At 40.3% G+C, this 24,364-nt stretch overlaps 1 protein-coding gene across 2 annotated transcripts in view; it reads left to right on the forward strand.

Moving 5' to 3' along the window:
• cntn6 (contactin 6) overlaps positions 1-23,362 on the forward strand; it is a 107,071-nt gene extending 83,709 nt beyond the window's left edge. Inside the window, exons 13-24 of one of the 2 annotated variants that reach the window (XM_085776466.1) lie at positions 394-521; positions 1,128-1,300; positions 3,374-3,491; positions 9,708-9,866; positions 11,016-11,165; positions 11,816-11,886; positions 12,310-12,544; positions 12,660-12,775; positions 17,779-17,959; positions 20,735-20,847; positions 21,662-21,830; positions 22,686-23,362. In XM_085776466.1, coding sequence (XP_085632592.1) covers positions 394-521; positions 1,128-1,300; positions 3,374-3,491; positions 9,708-9,866; positions 11,016-11,165; positions 11,816-11,886; positions 12,310-12,544; positions 12,660-12,775; positions 17,779-17,959; positions 20,735-20,847; positions 21,662-21,830; positions 22,686-22,774 — 1,702 coding nt within the window. In that variant the 3' untranslated portion in view covers positions 22,775-23,362. Of the gene's footprint in view, positions 1-393; positions 522-1,127; positions 1,301-3,373; positions 3,492-9,707; positions 9,867-11,015; positions 11,166-11,815; positions 11,887-12,309; positions 12,545-12,659; positions 12,776-17,778; positions 17,960-20,734; positions 20,848-21,661; positions 22,409-22,685 lie in introns of those variants that run through there. The other variant, XM_085776464.1, reaches the window with a different exon arrangement.
• The last annotated feature ends 1,002 nt before the right edge of the window (positions 23,363-24,364 follow it).

Consider the following 24,364-nt stretch of genomic DNA (forward strand, 5'->3'; position numbering starts at 1 on the left):
AAAGATCGCATTCAAATTGTCTCTCCTTCGTGCCTCTCTCCTCTTCCTGTCGCTGTTCTGCAGCTCTGGTGGCCTGTTGTGTATCCAATTAATATGTGCATTTAAGCTTTTGTGCTGTCAATATTCTGCTGAGCCTACAGCAGATCTCTTCTGCCTCAGCTAAGATAATTGTTATCTTCTGAGGCATGCTAAATAGACTTTTGGAATAGATTCCGAAGGCTTCATTCAAAATAAAATAAATGGTTGGGGGGAAAAAAAGTTCAAATAGCTTCAGAAATGAGACCGTATTGCAGCTAAGAAGTACTCATTTGATTTTTTATCATTGCTTTTCATTCAATTAAAGAATTGATGAAAAAAAGAGATGTGCTGTTTCAGTTTTGTCATTCTCCTCAGACAGACTATCATGGAGGATGGGACTCTGCGTATCACCAACATCTCCAAATCAGATGGCGGCAGATACATGTGTGTGGCCAGAAACCACTTTGGATCGTCCAGCAGCACAGGAACACTGGTGGTTAAAGGTATTTCTCTCTCTCTCTCTCTCTCTCTCTCTCTCTCTACATGTTTCCACAACTGTACCTTCTATGCCAAGGGTTTAAACTTTTGTTAAAGGAAAGAAATACCAGCTCAAGCATGAAATTGATAATGAAATATATAGCCGTTTTATGTTCCTGGCGGTTTGACAGATGTATAAGTCATCCATGGTTTTGTCAGCTGTGAGTTATTGTTCATGTAGCAGAGTGGGACAAACCACCACTGTCTATGGCCGTGAGTGAAGAATATTTCCTCGCCAACATTTAATTTAAAAAGAGCTACCGTAGCATTTTCAGATTTGGGTTTTAAAATAATTATGATTATAGTGAGAGAGAGACAGAGAGAGAGAGAAAGAAACCCTTTTTTCTTTCTAGTTGACATCGTGATTGCAGTGTGTTTAATTATTCATAACTGAGTTATGGGAGGCATTCGCTGCCTAAGTGAAGTTATTTAAGGTCACTTAATTACACTGGTCTATCTCATGATTCTGGGCAAATTAAGCTTTATTACCTTCTTCATTTGGCTGGATTTTATTAAAACACAGTGTTACATACAGTAACAAATGAACTACCCTTTTTCCCCCTCTGCTGCAGAACCCACCAGGATCATAGTGCCCCCTTTGAGTTTGGATGCCACCGTGGGACAGAGCATCGTACTGCCATGCGAAGTGTCCAGTGATTCGTCGCTGAGCCCCACCTTCAAGTGGTTTTTCAACGGCAAAGCCATTGATTTCAGCAGGCAGGAGCACTTTGAAATGATTGGAGGGGTATGTGTGGTGTGGATGAACAATTGTTCTTTGTGATATTAGGTTAAAAAAGAAATGTACCAAGGGTATGTCCTACATTGTTTTTAAAAGCTATAGCTGGTATTGATGGGTCTAAGAGCTGCACTTTTCTGCCAGTTTATGCCTCTGATGGTCTTTGGTAAAGCAGGGAGATGATTTCTCTGTGTAATGAATTTCCCCAAATGCTTCTAAAACACCTAAATCTTAAAAAATCCTGGATTTAAAATGTTGTATTGGATGGTAAGAGGTCTTGTAATACCAGGAGACCCTCTGTGGCTTTTCATGGTGATTAGAGGAGCTTTAGGAAACATTAATGAAAATGTGATATACTGTAGACTGCATTTCTTCCCTGCAGTCTAGCAGAAAACCAGAGAAGGTCTGACATTTTTTGAAATACACTCGCCTGTTAGCTATGAAGTTTTGCTACTGCTACATAACCAGTGTTAGTTTTAACAGTTGTTTACTGACCAGTCTTGATGAAGTGATGTGAAAATAACAGTTTGTGGTTTAAGCTTAGGACCTGCACAAACTGTTTTGTATAAGCTCACAGTCTTGATGTTACTGTGAGTTGACATGTGGGGTGTCAGGACAAATGTCCCTGTCCTGGCAATAATATGCAGGAGCGATAATCAGTGAACATTAATTGTTAGACAGAGCTAAGCTACTGTAGCTGATCCCCTGTTTTCAGTCTTTATCCCGGCAGAGCTAACCTGCTAGCTGCAGCCTTACACACACTCTGCAGATATTGATGTCAAACTATTTTATTACATCTTCTTTGCTGTGCTACTGTATATAAGTGGTGGTAACAATATTGAATTGCCCCTAGAGTGCAGTCTTTATGCAAAACTAAGATAACTCTACAAGGCTTTCAGAAAGCACAGACATGAGGGTGTTGATTTAAAAAAAGAAAAAAATCAAAATGTTCCTTTAAACAAAGCTGAAACTGATGAATGAGGGGCAGCATGGTGGTGCAGTGGTTAGCTGTCGCCTCACAGCAAGAAGATTAAGGGTTCGATTCCCCAGGCCAAGAGCTTTTCTGTGAAGTTAGCATTTGCCTGTGTGGGTTCTCCCAGGGTTCTCCAGCTTCCTCCCATAATCCAAAGGCATACACCAGGTTGACTGGTGACTCTGAATGTGTGTGAGCATGTGAGGTTGTTTGTCTCCATATGTCAGCCCTGTGACTGTAACCCGCCATCGGCCTACTGTATGTCAGCTGGGATTGGCTCTTTCCTCCTTGCGACTCTGTATGGATAAGCTCTATAGCCAAAGGATGGATAATTGTATTAGAGCAGAAAAAGCTGGAGCAACTCTTGTTTTAGGGTTTCATCTTTATAAGCCAATGTGTGAAAATCTCATGCTCCTTCTTTAATTCAGAGATGCCAGGAGATGTGTGTGTTGTGTCAGAAGGGAGAACCTGTAAACAGCGATGACATTTATCCTGCTCTGAGTTAATCTCACTGTATGAGTAAATCAATCAATTCCTCCCTAAACAAAAGAGCTTAAATTTTTGTGATTACAAGATTTATGCTCCCTCTCACTGAGCACACCAGGCCCACCTAGGTCGCTTTACAGCACTGACATTTGCACAGTGAGAATAATCACAACAGCTGTGTAACTTGCCTTCACTTTTTACACAAAGGGACTGATTTCTGAGTTGCTGTATTATGTTCAAAGAAAACTTTTGAAAATCATCTGCATATGTGTGTGTGTGTGTGTGTGTGTGTGTGTGTGTGTGTGTGTGTGTGTGTGTGTGTGTGTGTGTTTGTGCGTGTACACGGCTGTAAAGTGCAGAAAACAACTCTGACAATTTTTGCTAGAGCTTTTAATCTGAGCTGTAAGAATAAAGTGTAAACAAAGCACTGATCCAAAGAAAAAACAGTTTCAAAACAAGTAATTTTTGTTCATCTTTCCTTACAAAAAGAAGGATTAACAGCATATGACTGAGAAGAAATTCAATGTCTTCCCAGGATTTTCTGTACTTCTCCTTTTAACTCTGCAACTTTGTTGTTTTTCCTCCTCTCCAAGTGGCTAACAGGGATATGTCTCTGTCATTAGGGATTTGCAGGTGACCTGATGGTAAGGAACATTCAGCTGAAGCATTCTGGGAAGTATGTGTGTATGGTACACACTGAAGTCGACACTGTTTCAGCAGCAGCAGACCTAATTGTCAGAGGTATGCCTGTTCCTCCTTTTTTACACTCTCTGCCATTTTCTAGCACTCTCTGTAGAGGTTTTCTATAGAGATGTATCACCACAGTGTTGATTTTCACACACTGCAGGGAACTACTTTAATAGACTTGCAGACTGACAACCAGGTACCTTTTTAAAATTATGCAAATATAATACATTTTTTGTACCCAGTAGAAATTGGGACAATTTGATATGTTGCCTTGTGTATACGGTTACCAATAAAGGCAATATGAAAGAGGGATACGCAATCAATTTCATGTAGTTTTATTCAACCAGAAATACATATTATCCAATAAAATAGCCTCACTGTGAAAAAAATAGTCCCACCTCTCCAGACGTTAGCTCCAAGTAGCTCTGCATCTCGTCTTTTCCTCCGCTTTTTTTCAGATGAAAGTCACTGCTCAATCCACTCTACCATTGTTAACCCTCCCCGGAGGTGAAAGTTCACCTTAAACATGTGGATTCAACTACTTTAGTCCGTAAAAAAAAAGTTACTATAGGGCAGTTGTATTTCAAATACTGTGGAGTGCTTTACCAATTGTTGTAGAAAGAGACCTGGACAGAAATGCTCAATTAGATATTAGGTTAAAAAAACAGCTAAGAATTAATGGCCTCTTGACTGAGGTAGAGAAGTTGATGTATCATGTAGGAGCAATGAAAAGAGACATCCTGACATCTATGAAGTGATTTATTTGACACTGAAGCGTCCGCTCTAGAGAAGAGAGCCAAAGTTGAAGCAGACAGAAACATCAGTTGCTTGTGGAGTTTTGAGGAGACAGTAACCGTGTTCACATTAACTGATGGAGCAAACTGTAAACAAACAGAGCCTGCTGCAATCATATGCTGTAAGTTTCAGCAGAGATTGAATCTTGGAGTTTTTTCATGTAGTCAACTGGTATTTCGAGTTTTCCAATCAAAACAGAATGATTTATTTGCTTGTTTTTGTTTGTTTTTTCCATGTCAAAACCAAAACCAACCCTTGCTACCACTAAAGACATGTCCACTATAACATTTAAAACAAGTTACAATGGTGATGACTCATACCATTATTTTCATATGGTGTCCAGTGTTGAAGTACTTAGTCACTCATGAAAGAACGACCGCAATGTCCTAGTATACCTGCATCTATAAAAGTGCGGTTCACTACTGTATGTGCCAGAAATGTTACTAAACATAGATCAGAAAGCTGTGCATCAATCAAAAGCTAATCACACGTCAGTCACAATTAGAACCTGTGACCCATGATTGAAACACATGAGCTAATGGAAGAGAAAAGCAATACTGCCGTGCTGGTATAGCTTTCACATACAGATTGTATGTTTCTGCATGCATAGCCTAATCTGAAACCAAGCATTGTTGATACCCGGTGATCTTCTTCCAGCAGCAGGTAGTCCCGCTGAGGGCTCAGTGCTACTTTCACAGATTTGTGGGGCTTAGCAGGAAATCTCATGTCAGTTTGTTTGATCTCATGTTGCTTCTTTCCCTAATTTCAATGAGATCACCATTGAAAATCCAACCTTGTTTTTCCAAATCCTTGGTTCCTAATGTTGTCTCACTTTCAACATAACTCCTCTCTGTTAGCCAGTTTAGGCGACCATGCTCCATGAAGAAATCATTTTCTTGTTTCTGACTGGGCAAAGATTCACCTGAGTGTGATTTTTTGTTGATGTTGTTTTTTTAAGTTAAAAAAAAAAATCCATGACCAGGAAATATATATACAGTAGGGGTGAGGATACAAGCTTTAAAGTTAAATTGAAATTCTCTGGCTTCACGCAAATGTAAGATGACACAGTTGATGGTCTAAGTTCCCACTGAACTGCACTATTCAGTGTATTGATTAGACAGCCAATCCCAGAGGAGCCCATTATATCTCCACCAGCCCTGAACTGGGGTTGTTAGGTTTGTTATGAATCACTTAACACCCCTGGCGGGGGTCTCACTCTGCCATGCAGGGTACACTCAAAAAAATAATTCATTGGATGAACGTAATTTAATCATGCCATATATATCCCATCTAAACAAATCATGTTTAGTCAGTCTATCTTGATTGTGTTGGTCTGATTTAATTAAATTACGTTAGTGCAACACAATTTAATCGTGTTGGATGAACTAATACAGGTTTTGTCTGTTAAACTAATGTAAATCATGTTGGATGAACTAATATAGGTTTTGTCTGTTATACTAATATCTTGTCTTAGTGTTGTTTTCACTGCTGGTGTAAGCATTATGTTTAACTAACATACATAAACAACAAGCATAAACGTTTACAATTTTTATTTAACATTTGGGTGCAACATAGAATTGACACCTTACCATTGTCTTATTGTCTTTGATGCATCTCCACAATATGCCACAGTACAACTTAACTGCAGACTTAACAGTGTCTTAAATCCTTCCAGCACTCAATGAAAAGCACATTTTCTCCAAAACTCATGTTGTTTGTGTCAAATATTAAAGGGATAGTTCACCCAAAATTCAAATTGCACTCATTATCTCCTCCCCCTCATGTGGACTAAGGGCTGGGAGAAGTTTCAGAGTCCTCCGTGGCTTCTCTGAGTTACAGGGGGTCTCGACGTAGCAGTGCATGTCCATATCACGGTTGCAAATGGATACCAACTGTCTTCGTCCAAAAAGACACACCAAAAAACATCCAAATACCTCCATGCTGCTCGTATGTAATGTCCGTCTTGTATTGAAGCCCCGAAAAGCTCCTCTTCCTGGTCTGTCCAGATTTGACGAACCGGGAAGAGGAGCTTCCGCTACAAACAAACTTGAAATATAGACTTATTTAATTTTTTTCAGAACAATTTCGCATTTCGGGGCTTCAATACAAGACGGACATTACATACGAGCAGCATGGAGGTATTTAGATGTTTTCTGGTGTGTCTTTTTGTTACGAAGACAGTTGGTATCCATTTGCAACCGTCATATGGACATGCACTGCTACGCCGAGACCCCCTGTAACTCAGAGAAGCCACGGAGGACTCTGAAACTTCTCCCAGCCCTTAGTCCACATGAGGGGGAGGAGATAATGAGTAAAATTTGAATTTTGGGTGAAGTATTCCATTAACCATATGATGCATTTGGGAATGCTGTATTCAGAGTTCAGCATATACAGTACAGTCTTGCAAAATATGTGCATTTAAAGTTTAACATGCAACATTTTTTCAACCTTTGTCAAACACAAAAACACACACACACACGATACTTTTCAACATAGGAGACAACAATCTTAATCTCAGTCCACTGTGCAACCTAAATTGCCTGTTGAAACATTTTTCTTCTAATCTTGAACTTTCAAAAACAAAAATCTGCATTGGCAGATATGTGGGCAAATGCCACCCTTGAATCAGTCTTGATCAAGCTTATTCAAAAGCTTGTTTTTCAGGAGCTGTGCCTTGGATGACAACCTCCACCCATCCAAAGTGCATTGGAGCGTGGGTAGCTCAGGTTCAGACAGTCCAAATAACAGAGCACAGGCAATCGCAGTGTCCCCCAAACCACTGAGGATCCCCACACCTTCAATCAGGACGCCGATGTCCTCTGGATCATCTCCAGGCTCTGCACCCTCCTGTATGACGTACACTCCCATCACAGATTGCTCCATTGAAGTCTTGGCCTCCGTGTTTGCACTCTATGGAGTAAAATATGACAATAAATACATTTGATATGAGTCTAGACAAAATGTGGAAATAGGCTTCAACCTCAGCAAGAACACTGCATAAACGTTAATTTTATGAAATTTTTTTTTCTAATTTATGCTTTCAAAGTAACAGTACTTAGCATCAAACAACAGATGTCATTTATGTTTGAGGGATGTAAAATGATAATGTTACACAACAAACAGGCTCAATTCTGGCCAGGATTTGTACTAAATATATTAAAATGGTTAATAATATTGTTTTAGGACATTTAAAACATACATTCAGCCAATTATATCTCTAGTTTTCAACCTTGCAGAAATATGAGAAATAGCACATGATGAAAAACAAGGGCAAAGCAAAATGCACTTTAGTTATACAGGGTTAGTTATACAGGGTATCACGTTTTAATATGCAATATTTACCACCCTTTGCTTCAAATTTAACACATCCAACAAGTAAATATGTGCTTTCTCTGACTGGCTACTTTGTCACACCTCGTGCATGTAACTCACCATATATTCTTTCACGGATTTCTCATGGTCTGCGTTCAGGTAGTCGCAAGGACTTGAGGATGCATGCTCATCTTGTATGTAGTGTCATCCTGGAAAAAAAAGGAACCCATTTTAACAATATTCTGCATTTTAGGCAGCAGTTCCAAAAAGAAACTCCACAGTATTAACGGACTCTCTGAACTTTTGCACAACTTTTGAAAAACTAAATACAAACCTTGGAAATGGCCACCATAGTTCTAATTTTTTCCTGTGCCGCTCCACCTTTCCCTCGAAAGAGCTCCATCATGCGTGGAGAGTGTTGGTCGAGCTCAGCAAAATGTTGATAGCAGAGGTACAGTTCATATGCGTATGAACTCGTTGTCGATCTGAAAAACATCAACAATACACTTGTCATTATTACTACTGTAGCTGTACCGTCATGATATTATGGGTGGAAGGAAAAAAATCGATTCACAATACTATCACAATAGTATCAGCTGTCCGTCTGAGGACAGAGAACAGGTAGGAGGACAGAGACAAGGGAGGAGGATAGAGAAAAGGAAGGAGGACAGAGACGAGGGAGGAGGACAGAGAAAAGGAAGGAGGACAGAGACGAGGGAGGAGGATAGAGAAAAGGAAGGAGGACAGAGACGAGGGAGGAGGATAGAGAAAAGGAAGGAGGACAGAGACGAGGGAGGAGGAGACAGAATAATAATGATGATGTAGTTTATAATGTTTAAGTAATTACCTACTACTCTCTCTGGCGACACAAGACTTGCACTGCCACATACACGTCACTGAAAGAAAAGAAAGAAAATCAAAAACATTAACAAATGATAAATGAATACACACAGACAAAAATATTAACAACTTACCATGTATTTTTGAGGTGCACAAATCTCAGGGCATGGGGACACTCCTTTATTTTGGGATGTATTTCTGGTAAAAAGAGAAATTGTTTAAAAAAGGTTAATACAACATAATGTTTCTATAGTGAATAATCTATAGATATAATCTATAGCAAGTATTACAATACTTGCAGTTACATACATTGAAGACATGACATGTCTTCATCGAGATGACACATAGCCTAAGTTACTGCACCACAGCTTTCATAGCATCATAGAGCATCAACAGATTTAGACCGTTTGCTACCTTCCCAGAACTGCAGCTCCAACTCATGGTCGTCCATCAGTTATTTAGCCTGCTCTTAGCTGAAAACTGACGAGCCATCACAAACGCCGGTAGTCGAGCAGCGCTGTAACTGTGTGTGGCTATGACTACATCCTGGCACGTCACACGCTGTTTAACCAGAGCACACAACCGAGGCGAGCACGAGCACACGCGTACACACGCGCGCGCACGCACGAGCGCGCACACACACACACACACACACACACACACACACACACACACACACACACACACACACACACACACACACACACACACACGAACGGACACCGGCTAACATGCTAAACGGACTCAGAAACCATAAACATGATGCGCTTTTTTCCCCTCCTCTCCACTCGTTTTTGTTAGCCATAGCAAGTTAGCATTAACTGAGAAAAACGAGTGACTAAAATATGTCTCACAAATGTCTAATGTGTACAATACATCACTCACGCTGTTTAATTCAATACAATCTTGTATATATACATCTAAATTACTTACCAATATCACTTGTGGCAAACGTCCATCAAACTTTCCACTCCGACTTTTTTTTCTTCTTTTGAAATTTCTCTGCTTCCGGTGGGTGTGGCGCATGCGCAGTAGCTGTCCCTATCAGAGTCATTGATTTGAAGGACCTCAGTCTCATTGGACTGAAATGAATGAATCTAATTCATCTAACTTTTCCTTGATTCATGTTAAACCAACAAGAACAAATCATTTAATGAACATAAACATGATTCATTCATTTAATGTGAACATATTTCTAGTTTGTTAATCGAACACATGCCCTGGGTCAGTTTTTTGAGTGTAAGCTGAGGAAATTTCATTTGTTTGGGCTGTTGTTGCGCAGTGAGGCTGATGTATATATGTCCTTGTTTCCGGGTATTGCAGGGCCTCCTGGGGCCCCAGAGGGTCTGGTAGTGGCTGACATTACCGACACCACTGTGCAACTGTCCTGGAGCTCTGGAACTGACAACCACAGTCCTGTTACCATGTACATGGTGCAGGCCAGGACCCCTTTCTCTATCGGCTGGCAAACTGTGAGAACAGGTAACAGCTGCTCCATCATCACCACTGTCATTTTATCAGTCAGACAGTACTGAGGGATATCACTGTAATCTGTGAGTACAGAAAGTATTCCATAGATGTTTCAAAGGAAACACACACTTCACAAGCTGTTTAGATAACTGCACACTCGTAGTATAATACAGCACCCAATTTATATTCTTCCTTTAAAGTTGGGCAAAGAAAAAGCTGTTTGTCTCCGTCTGTTGCTGCTGATATAAGTCGTGATGCAGCTCCGGAAACAGTCCAGTGAAATATGCAGCATGTTCAAACAGCTACAGTAGCTGTAGTTTAGAGGAAATGTGGACCTGCCATGACCAACCAAAGGAAAATAAATGAACTACAAAATAATAAGAGGAAAGTCCATCAAAATGTAATAAATAAATCAACTGGCTGGAAACCATTAAAATGATTGTTTGTGCATGGCACTCATCCCTGCATTTTTACTCCACTCTACAACAGTGGTCTGTTAGCTTCAGCTCTGTTAATGGTCTGTTGACTTTGTGATGGTTACCTCTAACAAGTTAGCAATAATGTTCCAGTAGCAATGAATGGGTAACACAGGTTAGATTAAAAGCTAGTAGCATACAACAATCTAAAGGTAACGTTGGGGTTCATCAGCTCTCTCGTTCCAGATACTGTCTAACAGCATGTTATATTTAATATGCTGTATAGTGCAAAGCTCAAGTACTGTACCAGATCTAACCAGGAAGCAGTTTGTCACCTTTACACAAAAAGTATTTAATGCACCTCAAAGTGATCACCAAAGCACTGATTTAACAAAACACTTTGCAGGAAGAGGGATTAACTGGAGCAACTTTGTCTGACAGCTTATTCATTCTATTAACTGCATTTATGTGTAAAATTGCATTGTGGAAAGCAGGCCTTGCTATGCGATATCAAGAAATAATTATACAACATGTAGATTTGTTTGACCGGTGTCACCCTTGAGTGTACCGTAATTGGAATTGTATTAAAAGATTTTACAAATGTCACCATTTTAGTTTGATGTACTTCACTGGTCTGTGAAATGCTTTTTTATATGTGTGTTGGAGAGAAAGTGTGTGAAATGTGCCTCAGTTAAAGAAGAAGAAGAAAAAAAACACATCTCAATTCTAAATTCTTTAATCCTAGTTCCTGATTCTGTGCCTGGACAGATGATGCATGCAACAGTGAAAGATTTGAACCCCTGGGTGGATTACGAATTCAGGGTGGTGGCAATCAACAGTGTTGGTGTAGGAGAACCCAGCACGCCATCAAAACAGATTCGAACCAAAGCAGCAGGTATCCTCTCAATTTGTTGTTTCTCTTCATAACAAATTAATCAGTCCCACTTGGAAAATGTAATTTACCTGTTTGATTAGTTTCACTTTCCTTCAGCACTACCCGTGATGTTACTCATTTTAAAACTGTTGTTCCTTTTCATGCCAATAGTTTGAGAGTCCCATGCAAAATAGGTGGAAATTGAATTACAATTTGACACGTTTAAGTATCAGCACTAAGCTTGTGTGAGTGTGTGTGCTCTGGTGTGTCATGCTCTGGCAGTTGTGCCATGATTAATTAATGGTTACATCAATAGAAAATGTGACCTATCCACACGTGATGAGGCAGCAACATGAAAAGTGTCTATTTTAGGCCGGTTGTCTGAGTAATTCCATCCTGCTGGTTGAATCACAGGGGAACAAGTTTCCCATTGTGCTTCACACATGGGGCTGACATTCAACGCTGGGCTAATAACAGCGCCGTACACGGGAGTAATGCAACTGTCAACAAAAAGCCTAATTCCTCTGCTGCCTGATTAACCTGTTTTGTGCAAATTAGAAGCTGTGGTCACCTCATTCAAAGCCGTTTGGTTTAACACAACCCTCTGCCACTGCCTTACACGTAACAATCAACAACTGAGGGATGATTAAGCTTCCTTTGTGCCTCCTCAGTTCCTAAGGTTGCACCAGTTAATGTGAGTGGTGGCGGAGGAGCTCGAGGAGAACTTGTCATCATTTGGGAGGTAAGAGGATCATGGGTATTTTTGAGTGGGCATTCATTGTAACAGAGAATCCTTTGAATTGTCTGATGAGAATGGAGTTCTGGCAGAGTTAGTGTGTCTGCAGTGGTCTGGCTTCAGTGCAGCGGCTTTTAATTAGAAGTGTAGCTTTTCTGATTTGCTGCCTGCCGACTTCCCTTGTTGTGTAAATCAAAACCAAGATACGGAGCCTGAGCAAATTTCATATGTGCAAATCTAGAATTAGGTGACAACTTTATATTTTTTGGATGTGGTTCAAAGAACGGCAAGATGCTGTATGGGGAGATTTTCTCAGCAGTATATCAGACTTACTTTTTTTTTTTTTTTTTTTTTTTACAACTCCCCAAATTTGATTTCAGCTCACAGTTGTTTGGGTCAAAGGCGTAACTTTTTCTGTTCTTATCTCAGCCGGTTCCAGAGGAACAGCAGAGCGGAGAGGACTTTGGCTATGTCGTGGCTTTCCGCCCACTTGGCAGCAGCACCTGGATCCAGACAGTGGTGGCATCACCTGATGCATCCAGATACATTTACAGAAATGACAGCATTGCACCCCTGTCCCAGTTTGAAGTGAAAGTGGGCGTGTACAACAGCCTGGGAGAAGGACAGTTCAGCCGTGTTGTTAAAGTGCTCTCTGCAGAGGAAGGTGAGTTAATTCCTCTCCGCATGCTGCAAAGTTGGTGGTGTTACTGTCATTCAAGAAAATGTATACGTTCTTTTATAATTGAAAATATGCATAATTCATGATCTATCCTACTTAGAGCCTTCTGAGGCACCGTCAAGAGTGTGGGGCCACGCTGTGTCAGCCTCTGACATCGAGGTGTACTGGGAACCGATCCCCCCCGGATCCAGTAGAGAGAAGATCATTGCATATGAGGTATGAAAGGGAAAAGTTGAAATAATAGTGCTACGAGGAATATTCAAACAAGGAGTAGACATTAATCCCTGAATGACTGACAGTATAATAAGCTGCTGTTCAGCTGAATGTAACCGCCAATGGTGACAACGTAGAAATATTCTGACATTGAAATACGGTATGTGTTGGAACGGCAGATTTTTCACGGGCTAATCCAGGAGTTGAGGAGGTCTGTTGGCAGCTGTTACGGTCTCAAAAAGAGTTCAATACCCAAGGCTGTCTGAGAGCTGCTATTAAAAAGTAAAAAAATAAATAAAAGAAAGTGTAAACATCATACATCACTATCCTGTACAACAAACACTCTCCTGGGTTTTGGCGGTGGAAAAGCGAGATAAAAAAAGACATTCTTTCCCAAAACCCCATATTTTCATGGTTGGGGTATCCTCTGGTGGCCTGACCTCTGCTGAGAGATGCTGAGGTCGTTTCCAGTGTTTGGTCCACACATTGTTATAAGACAGTGGTTTGATGCACCATAGTGACGCATTTGGGAACAGATACCCAGCAGAGGAGCTGAGCCGAGCTTGACATTGAGAAACCAAGGTTTACTCCAGTATAAAATATTTAACTCATTATTGACAATATTAAACTTTTTAATGCTGAATAACTTTTAACTTCTCTTCTGCTGTTAATTATTTGTCTAGTATAGTTTTAGAACCAGGAGCTCCCAAACTGTAGGCTATTCAGGCAGATAGTGAATCGACAAGTGATCCCACGCTGGAGAAAAATTGAGCTTCTCCTGGTTTCAGTTCAATCCAGATTGTCCTTATCGTTATCATTGAAATAAAAAGTGCTCCGAGAAGTTATTATTTGATTTGGCCAATGTGTTGTTAAGAAGTCAGATGTGAGCCAAACACATTTTTGAGATTTTCAAGCAGGCCATGATTTGGAAAAGGGTTATGAACCAAGGCCTGTATTTTGTCAAACGTTTTAGAGCAGGAACTGCCCACAAATTTCTAACAGTGAGAGTTTCTTAACCCCATCAGAAAGAAGCAGGAAGAGATGGCATCAGAAATTATGTGCAGTAGAGAGAACACTGATTCACTTTTCATCTGCCACAACCAACAATTTCAGCTTTAGTAAATCTCTTTTGAGTCTACATTTTGTTAGATAATTCATAGAATCATTTCTTTTCTCCACTCACGTCAAGTTCAAGCACCTTAAGACTCTGCAAAAACAGCCATTGTGTGAGATCTAATAAATGGTCTAATAAAATCCAGTTTCAGAACCTGTGTCACATAGGGCTGTATCAATTCTAAGCACATTATGCAGTAAATGTCTGGTGAATCATTTAACTACATTGTAAATAGATTTTTTTAATGCAGCAGAACATTTAAAGTAGAAGTAAGTGGAATGTTTGTGTTAATATAAGTCTTAAATAGTTATATCTTCCGACAGCAATCACTTACATAGAGTGTTTGGTCCGAAACACGGGTCTGTCAGTCACTCTGCTCTGCTGTAAGCCGAGGAGAAAACTTTACTTGTATCCTAAAACCTTTATCCAATGAGGAGAGAGAACGGCATAAAGGGGCGGTCCTCTCTGTGTGTGCAGCCAAGGGGGCAATTGCATAGACTGAGGACGATGCGCGTGCATGTGGTGACGTAGGGACGAGGGCGGGGACTGCTAACTCCATCCGCTGACAGGAAGTTAGCCAAAACTACCAGATCACTTACTTCTGCTTTAAGCTTGTGGCACAGTTGTGACACCTCTGCACATCAAGTTTACAGTAATTTTGCAGCAGGTCAATTTTGGTCACCAAATGTGTCTTCAGTGGATGTGTTTCACATGGAGAGAGCCCTGCCACATGAAGGGGGCCTTATAGAAAAAAAAAGTTTGATTCGTCCAAATCATGGGTTTACTAATCGACTCATTATCATATCATTCACAAAAGTGACTCAAAAGGGGAAGCAGGGGAATGTGCCTAATAACAGCTGTTTATAGCTTCCAGCTCCCTGTCTCTCTCTTTGTTGTTCATTGCTCCAATATTTCCCTTTTAGGGAAGCTACCAGAATTGGTCCAGCTGGACAAGTTCTGATGGGCAGCTGGTCTGTCAGTGTCTTTACCACTGTCACTTGGGGTGCGCATGAGAACATGCTTTTTTCTGCGCCGTTCATACAAGTAACAGACGTGGCTTATTTGATATCACTTTTGTCCCAGAAAATAGCTACTGAAGAAGACAAACCTTTGTACCTGTTGTCCTCTCTGGAGTAACTCCTCTAGAAATAACCTCATTCTGTAGCTGCTCTTGACACTCCCTGAGGAGGATACCTGGAGCCTTCCATAGTGAGAGTCTTGCACTACAGCCAAAGAGGGAGGGAGATAGAGAAACTGGAGAGTATTCATAATGTCCCACCCATAGACTCAGCCAGAGCAGCACAGCACTTTGCCAAAATGCATTTTATCAGAAGCTTGTAGTGATATGAATCAAGAATCAGCCCCATATTTAGGAAAGGTTGTAAATTGTTTGAGACATTACTGAGTCTTCTGATGTGCTGAGTCTTCTGATGTCCGTTGCAAAACCTCTATGAAGCACACTGTACAGGAGAAGAAGAAGAGAAACTACAGTGTGTGGATGCTTTTATCAAAGTTATGTTCTGTTCCTTTGATGGGTTGATATTCTCTACTTTCAGTAAAAAAGAAAATAGAAAAGATGTTTAACAATTAAACTAACATTATATAACATCAATACACTATTTTTTCCATTAAAGCAGATCAATAAAAGAATAAATGAAGAATCAAGTTGACAAGTAGAAACAATACTGCAGTCTGTGCACTGCTAAAATGTTTTCCATGTCTATCCCCAGAGGCTGAGCAGCCAGCTGTGAAGATGAGAGCCTGGAAAGCTCTACCAATCTGTCCCAGCGGGGTAGATAAGCCCCATAGGGCCCTTCATGCATGGTGGCTAAGGAATACCATTCAGACCTTTAATTTCAGGAGAAGCACCCTCCAACATGTCTTCTTCATGTTGTGGAAGATAACAATCACACATACGGTACAAGTCAGTATCGATTCTGGGGCTGAGGACAATTAGCTGAGGAGCAGTCTGTGTGTATACTGTATAAACCAAGGTAAACTTCATAATTTAAGCACAATCTTCACATTTGGCTGCCATTGAGTTACACCCTGAGAGTTGGCTCTCTTGAATGGCGTTTGTGTCATAAGCTGGTATGATTGGAACAGCTGTTTGCAAGAGGTGTGATGAGTAATGTGACCGACCGAGAGGATCATCAGTCATCACCGCCACCCTTCAATTTATCTCCCACTTCACGCGCCCTTCTGTCTCATAGCACTGCTTCACCTGTAATGAGTGAAAGCAGCGGGAGCACTTAGATACGCCCTCGCTGACCAAGTGTACAAGAAGTAAATACAGTGTAGAGGAGTTTTAACAGACTGAAAAACTAAGAGATTCCTCTCGGCACTTCAAAGTACAGTGTACTTCAATGATGTCTGTGTCGATGTCAGAATTACACTATAACCCTTGACCATGTTAACTCATGTTGAGGACACTTTGACATGTCGCAGTAGCACAGTAAAAGATAAAAAATAATGATGTCTGAATTCAGTTTCGCTGGTGGTTGAGGAAATGTGCACGATGGCTCACTGTCGTACTGTCATGACTTACAGGAACATTTGAGTGGACCAGAGATTATTAGAAGAAACACCTGTCCTTTTCCTTCAGTGGTATAGTGCTACTTAGCTGTAGCTATTATTATAAAGGGATTGTCTATGCCTCACTTGATTGTTGTAATTTAATTCACCACAAATTTTTTTTAGAAATATGAACTGAAATAATTAAAAAAAAATAACCGACAATGCAGGAAATCCTTAGGGCAGCTGTGGCTTTGGTGCACCTGTAGCACAGCTGCTTTGAACATCAGTAGATCCTGTTTAAGCTACATTTACTGAATAAACTCAGCTGATTCGGTGTACATCTAAACCATCAATATATTTTCACTGAACAGTACTCACAGACTGATGGATCTTACCGTCTAAATCACCCATCCTTGATTCTCATGAGCTTTTCTACACTTTATGCAGAATTACTTATACTTTAGGTAAATTGTGTTTTGTGTGTGTGTGCTTTCTGGCTCCTCTAAAACACTGTATTGGTGGTATAAAACATTTTTCCACCACGGTCTCCATAAGACTTTAATATGCAGCAAGACAATTTAAGTCTCCTTAGATTCTCTTCTTTCATCTTCCTTTGAGTGTATGTGAGGTGGTGTGAAAAAAACTGTAAACTTGCCTTGCTAAGATATTTAAGGTATTTTCCCAAGTGTCAGTAAAACTACTATAATTAAACTGCCAGTGGAAAAAAAAAAAAAAACCTAGATGCATCTGTTATCAGCGACTCCAGGCCCTGTCGTTAATCTGCCTTTTCCCAAGCAAGATCCTTGCAAACCCGTGTGCTGCCAATTGAATAAGTACCCACTCTCAAACCATCTGTTTGACATTTTCCTGTCTGCTTTCTCTGTCTTGTCTTCTCGGGTCATAAATGATCTCCCTGTGAGTACAGATCCTGACATGCTCCTTATCCTTGTACTCCTCACGCACAGTGCTGCTTTTGGTATTGCTGATCATCAGATACAGTTTGAAAATGTGGGCTTGACTGCCTCAGGACCTACAGTACAGTACAGAAGCTGTGCTGATAGCATGGAACTCTTTTAAGTTTGGTCCTATAGATGCACTGCCTTTATGTGAAAGAGTAAATGACCCCAAGTGTCTTATAAGTTAGTAAAGTTGGAAGAAAAAGCCTCATAATAAGCTTTATTTAAAAGTAAACTAGATACCTGAAGCTTCATAACCCTTACACTTTATGTTCTGCTGTCTCTACTGTGCATGATGCTTTTTATAAGCACATTGTGATGCTCTCAGGAAGCTAAAATAAATAAATAGATGACTCAATTTCCACAAAGGAAGGAAATATGGCAGTAGCTCTGTGGTAATCCTCCTTTCTCTGGTCTAGGTTCTGTTTTGGGAGGAAGGATCTCAGCAAAGTCAAGCAGACAGAGTGAAGGTTATCAACACCACCGCTCTGCTGTCTGGCTTAAAGGGTAGCACAGTCTATCTGATCTCAGTCAGAGCCCAAAACAGTGCTGGACTTGGACCCTGCAGCCCTGTGTTCAACATCACCACCAAGAAACCACGTGAGTCTATGCACACAGCACACTCGGGACTTGCTTTATTTTGTGCTGAACCATTTACTTAACCTTTTTGTCTTCAGGTTAGGGGTCTTCCTTAAAGTTTACATCTGTTCAATTCAATAATCACTGTTCTGTATTCCAGGGACTTACTGACACAAAGATGAGTTTAGATGTTAGATTGATTCTTGTATCAAGTGTGAAAGTTTGATTCACTCTTCTGATCTAAAACAGATAGAATTGAAAGATCACCACCCTAACGACACACTTGACAGTGAAGAGAGGGTTTAGTAGGCTAATAAGATTTATCGGGAGATGATTTTGGCATAAAGTAGGGTGACAGAATTTACAGAAAATCTTGGATGAATAAAAAAGTCATTTGTTGATTTAAAAAAAAGACTCAAAAATCATAACAGCACGGTTGGCAGTTTTTCAACAGATTTTAGATGAGTGGGGTTCAGCTGGTCAAATCTTATTAGCTATTAATGAACAGGAGGCCTGTAGGGCTTTACTCTTATTACTTCCAGTGTAGTCTCTCTAAGGTTGGGGTTGCTTCAAGGCCAGTGTAGAGAGGAAGAGTGACTACTGTGACCAATAAGATCTCCACTATATGACACTGGAACACTGTAAACAATATAATAGACTCTTAAACGTATATCCTTTACATTTCTTTTTGCTGCTCTGACTTGTTTTACAGCTTCTTTTTGAAAATTCAGATACACTTTGGAATCCACTTCAGCACAAAAATAAACTGTGGATACAGTCCCTCGTGACTCCCACTGAAAGTGCATGAGGAAGAGATCTCCTAACAGCCAGCAGCAGGAAAAATCAATCTGACTGTTGTTTTAAGATGGAAAATACAGAAAAACTCTAAAACTTCATGTAAAAAGATGAGTGAAAGTATTTGGTGGTGATTGCTGCACTGCAGACTTATTATTATTAAGTCATAGTATCTGTGTTACTTTCTCTGCAGTCCTTCAGGACAATACTCACATAAGCCATCTTTTTTTTGTCAATATTATGTTGTTCTTCACTCAATTCATGTATGTATTCACTTAGTTGTCCTACTCCACAGCAGGCATACAAATCCTAAGCTTTAGCTGAGTTACAATATTATGTTAGAGTTGTCATTTTCTTTCACAGTGTTTCATGTTCTCTATTTAATACTGAAGTCACAGCCACTCACTTAAGCAGTACAATGAAAAACAATGCAGTAAATTGTTAAAGCAGAAGTAAGTGATATATTTGTGTTAATATAAGTCTTAAATAGTTATATCTTCCGACAGCAATCACTTACATAGAGTGTTTGGTCTGAAACACGGGTCTGTCAGTCACTCTGCTCTGCTCTGAGCCGAGGAGAAAACATTTATCGTATCCTACAGTTTTTATCCAATGAGGAGAGAGAACGGCATGCAGGGCTGTGTGTGCAGCCAAGGAACGCCGTGAATGTGGCGACGTAGGGACGAGGACTGTTATGGTGCGTTCAAGGAAACTCGTTTTTTTCCGACCTGTGAAGTCGTACCAGTTCGATCTGGTACATAGAGACGTACTGGTATGATTTCACGGGTCGGAAGTTACGAGTGGCCGTTATAGTGACTTTCACCGGTAAAACAGGTCGGAAAAACACGAGTGGGTTGCCTGGAACACTACAAAGTCGTAAGTTGTGACTTGAAGCTGTAATTTATGATTTCAAAAGCCTACCTGGAACGCAGCATTAGCGAAAACGACCGGATCACTCACTTCTGCTTTAACTACAGGGCCAGTTTTCTTTTGAAAAAAAAAAGAAAAGAAAATGCAAAATAGTAATAATAAATGCAATGAAATTGATCTGAATGTATATATGGTGGCTAAAGAGCTATACTGTAGATGTACCCACTCACAGGTTTAACTACAGGTTAATTCCCACTTCTAAAGCACAGCATGTTACGAGTCCATGTGACGATCCCTGATGCTCCGTACTGCTATCAGACTGTCAGATTTGGTTCAGCCTAACACAGATCTCCTTGTATCTGACGCAATGACAGTTTAACTGTGAGTGGTGCATAGTTTTCAGTTTGAGTCAACGGAGATAGGAGGTGCTGGGTGCTGTGGCGTTTTAGAGTTTGATGGCTGATGGCACCAAAAGGACCCTTAAGCACTTGGAGTCTGTGGCTGAATGCGCTCCTGAGCAGCCTCAGCTCAGCAGAAAGATGAGAGATGCTGTCAGTGACGGGTTCCAGTTTAATTTTTATCATCCTCCTCTCTATTGCTGCCTCTACACTGTCCGGCCCCATCCTCACCACAGAGCCCACCATCCTCACCGGCTTACACACCAGAGTCCTTGTGCCACCTGCCCAGCACACCAGAGCAAAGGAGGAAAGCAAACCAGTGGTCACCATAGACTAATTAAACACCCATTTTAGCTTAGTGCACACATTCGCTTATAGCAACAGAGGTGGGAGGTTTGTTGCCGTGCCAGATGTACACCACCAGGTCCTCGGTGTATCTGTGATACACCAAACAATGGCCAACATGGGAACTCCTGCAGGGGGCTTACTATATTTCACTGAGGTGCACCAGCCTTGAAGCCTTGATCAAAGAGCGTACATTTCCTGTTTTTGTTTAACTGTTGAAATGTTTTCCTGTAGTGTGTTCCTCAAGGTTGACACATATCTGGTGTGAACACAATCTGGATGATTCAATCAAGGCTGACTTCAGAGACAATTTGGCACATACTATTGATGACACTGGTTTATGCATTCATTTGTGAAACTTTTGTCTCCATAATTTCATTTCTCGCAGCTCCACGCCAGCCTCCAGGGAATATTGAGTGGAACCTGACCAACTCGAAGATCTTTCTAAATTGGGAACATGTCAAGGCGATGGAAAATGAGTCTGAGGTGACGGGATACAAGGTGAGTTTCTCAGAGTAATAGCAGAAACCTCACAACCAGGGAAACAAATAGAGCCTCTGCAGCTGTCATCCCAATAAATGGCTTTCTCATTGCAGTGAAAAGATAGACCTCAGCACTCCAGCGTTGCATTATGGATTGGCCCTGTCTGGCCTTTCAAAATTAAAAGATCTGTTCAAGGTGATAAAATGAAAGGTGTCATGCCACAGAGGCAATTCAGCTCTTGTAACAATACAAATACGAATCATATTTGATCCACTTTGCATACAAGTGGGGGAAAAAAATACTCTTTTTGATCATCCTTTCCACAATATATGTTTTTTGTATTATTATTATCCAGATATATGCAGCTCTGCTCATTTAATAAGTCCTTTGTGGAGCTCTGTCCGTGCTGTGCATGTAGATGGGAATATTTTAATGATTTTGCAAAAGCAAAGTGAAATAAAGTGTAAGTTTCTTATATATTTTCTTGCTAAATTTGCAGATTTTCTTTGTGCTTTGTGTTTCTTTTGAATCACACAATAAAGCAGTTTTTGCTATTTTGATAACAGGGATAAATGAGGTCCTGCTTTTTAGCACCATGATGAGTCATCGGGTCAGGCTAGCACCAAACAATTTGTCTTGAATTCATAATCACATCTAGAGAGCCAGAGAGGGACTGTATCACAAAAAATGTCCCTGTTTTTTAGGATTTGGATTCATTTTCTGAACACTAATTTTATATTGAAAGAAGTTATATAGTAATATGCTGAGAGGTCTTCCTGGTTCCATTTTTTACTGTTAAAGCTGACACTAGATCCATGCTCTCCTCCTCCAGGTTGTGTATCGTCAGAACTGGCATGGCAGGACCACTGTACTGGAAACCAGTAAGACCAGTGTGGAGCTGCAGATCCCTTCTGGAGAGGACTACCTCATTGAGATCAAAGCTCTGACCAAAGGGGGCGATGGCACCAGCAGCGGCCCCATCCGCATACCAAAGATGTCCAGTAAGTTTCACACTCTCCGCAGCATGCAAATGATTAGAGTTGGAATTAAGCAGATGAGCAGTGGGATGGGTGCACTGTGTGTAACTAATCCCCTGTGTGACTGATACTGTTTATCAGCTTGACTGTGGCTTGAACAAGGCCTTCAGAATACACATATAAATTGTAATAAGACTGCAGCATAGAAGCAGGACGAAGAGACAAAATGTACAAAGTTATCTCCGGCTAGAAGCTTGTGTTTCAGTCTTCTTTGTCCGCTACTGTATGTTGGCAGGATGTCTCAAGAACTTAAAAGAGTAGTTCAACATTTTGGGAAATGTGCTTAATTGCTTTCTTTCTGAGAGCAAGATGAGACGATCAATATCAAGCTGCTGTGCAAGCTGGCAAGTATACGGAGCTGGAATCAGAATGTAGTTATCCCAGTTTAGCATAAAGAGCGGAGACAGGTAGAAACGGCAGCTGGCTATGTCCAGAGTTCAAAAACATCCCTATAGCAGCACATCTAAAGCTGACTAATTTCATGTGTTGTGTGAATCGTGAATAGGCAGAAAGTTGCACGTTTTGTTTTAGGGTGCTGCGTTATTCATCTGAGCTTTTTCTTGATGAGCTCAGTTCAATTTACTCTCAACCGCTCTCCACTTATGGAACTATTTCTTATACTGTAGTCACACTTGGTGGGCTAGAATGGATGACCATAATTAAGCTGTCATGAACCAGACTTATTTGAATTTTTAAACAACTTATCTTTATTTGAAGCTGTAGCATTCCCAGGTTTATTCTCTACTACTCTGTATGATCGTCACAAAACAACATTTTCTACTGCTAATAAAGTGTTTGTTTTTTTCTTCTTCTTCCTAGGTCTTAACTCTAAAGGATATATGTGCCCAAGTTCCATGAAGACTTGCTATTTTATGATGTTTTGTATATTTTCTATGTTAATTTTGTAGTTTCTGATGCCTTTATCTTTAACTCTAGACATTAGAGTGACTATAGTTTATGATGTTCCTCTCTATGTGTCAGATTTGCCGAATGAGCTGCTACCTGGAGAGTTTCTCATCCACTGATTTTCAAAACCAAACAGAATGATGGGAGTGTTCTGACAGGTTGTCAAATGCCCACAAATCCTGTGGCTGGAGTGTTACTCATACGCAACAGCACAGCCTATTTTCAGGACCACTGCAATCCTCCTGGAAGCATGTGTTTGATAAACATGGGAAGATGAAATTCTTATCTTTATTTGTGAAATGAACTTGAGCACAGGTTCATTTCCCAGTTTCATGTCTGTTTCCACCTGCCTCAACTTCCAAGTTTTTTCTTGGCTTGCTGTGACTCCCACGAATGTTAGAGACCAATAGATGTAAACTCAGAGTTAAGGTAATCTCTGTTTCCTTTGCTCTGCTCAGTTTGGATTTGAACTGTTAATCCTTGGCATTTTTAAATGAACACATATTTAACTGCATTGGTGGAGGAGTCAAAACTAACCCATACAATTATGGTAATATGAGATTTTACTGGTTTCTTGTTTTTAATTCTTCCAACTTGCTTACTGTCTACCAGCTCTATTGCTGATGCACTGATGTGAATTCTGTGTACAGCGTATTTTCCCCAATTAGTGCTGTACATGTAGAGGATGTACAATTATCTACAGGAAATTATGCATACTGTACATCACACCTGACATCCTGTGCATTACTGGCTCGCCAACTATGATTTTATATTGTTAACCTGTTACTTGTTTGTGATGCATTTTGAAATCATTTATGAACTTAAATAACCCTAACACATCCTAACCCTGCCTGCAACCCCATAAAAGGTGGAGCACAAACAGGAGTGTCACTTTAAGTGCTAACTAGCATTAGCACAACTCCTGTGCTTGACCCTAAATCTAGGCTCCCTGGTCAAACATGGGCATCTACATTAAAACACAATTCAACACAATTTGATCAGACATCTAGACAGGCCATGCTTTTGCTTACTAATGTAGCCTTGAGCCACTAGCCTTAACCAGATATAAGGAGCAGGCTGCAGAGGTCTGGTATGCTCAAGTTTTAACCCTACTGTAACCCGCTGTGACAACCACCTAAGTGTTGCAAAATCCATCGAAACAGACAATCTTCAGGATTAACACTTAAACAAGATTTACACTTCAACACCAGCCTGTAATCAAGGACGACCATAATTGGTGTTGATTGTATGCAAGGTCACAATGGCTTACCTTATGATAGTTTTTAGACAGGTATCAAAAAATTCTTGGATATAACAAAGTTGCTTTGCCTTGTCAAGTTTATAATCTTCAAACCTGTTGAGCAGTCTTTAAGACATACATAAGGGCAAACTTGTCACACACAGAATGTAAACTGTTATGTACTTAATTTATTTTATTTCTAAAAATATACTTAATGTAATTTTGTGTGGGGGAAAATATAAAGTAATCGTAGTGGTGATATAGATTGATGGTACAGGCAAGGTCAAACTAAGAGGACCTACCATATTTATTATACATCTAGAAATGAAAGATTAGAAACAATGACAGCTCT

Source organism: Trachurus japonicus, chromosome 5, assembly GCF_045865225.1.
Source record: "Trachurus japonicus isolate A0001 chromosome 5, Traja_1.0".
NCBI classification, from domain to species: domain Eukaryota; kingdom Metazoa; phylum Chordata; class Actinopteri; order Carangiformes; family Carangidae; genus Trachurus; species Trachurus japonicus.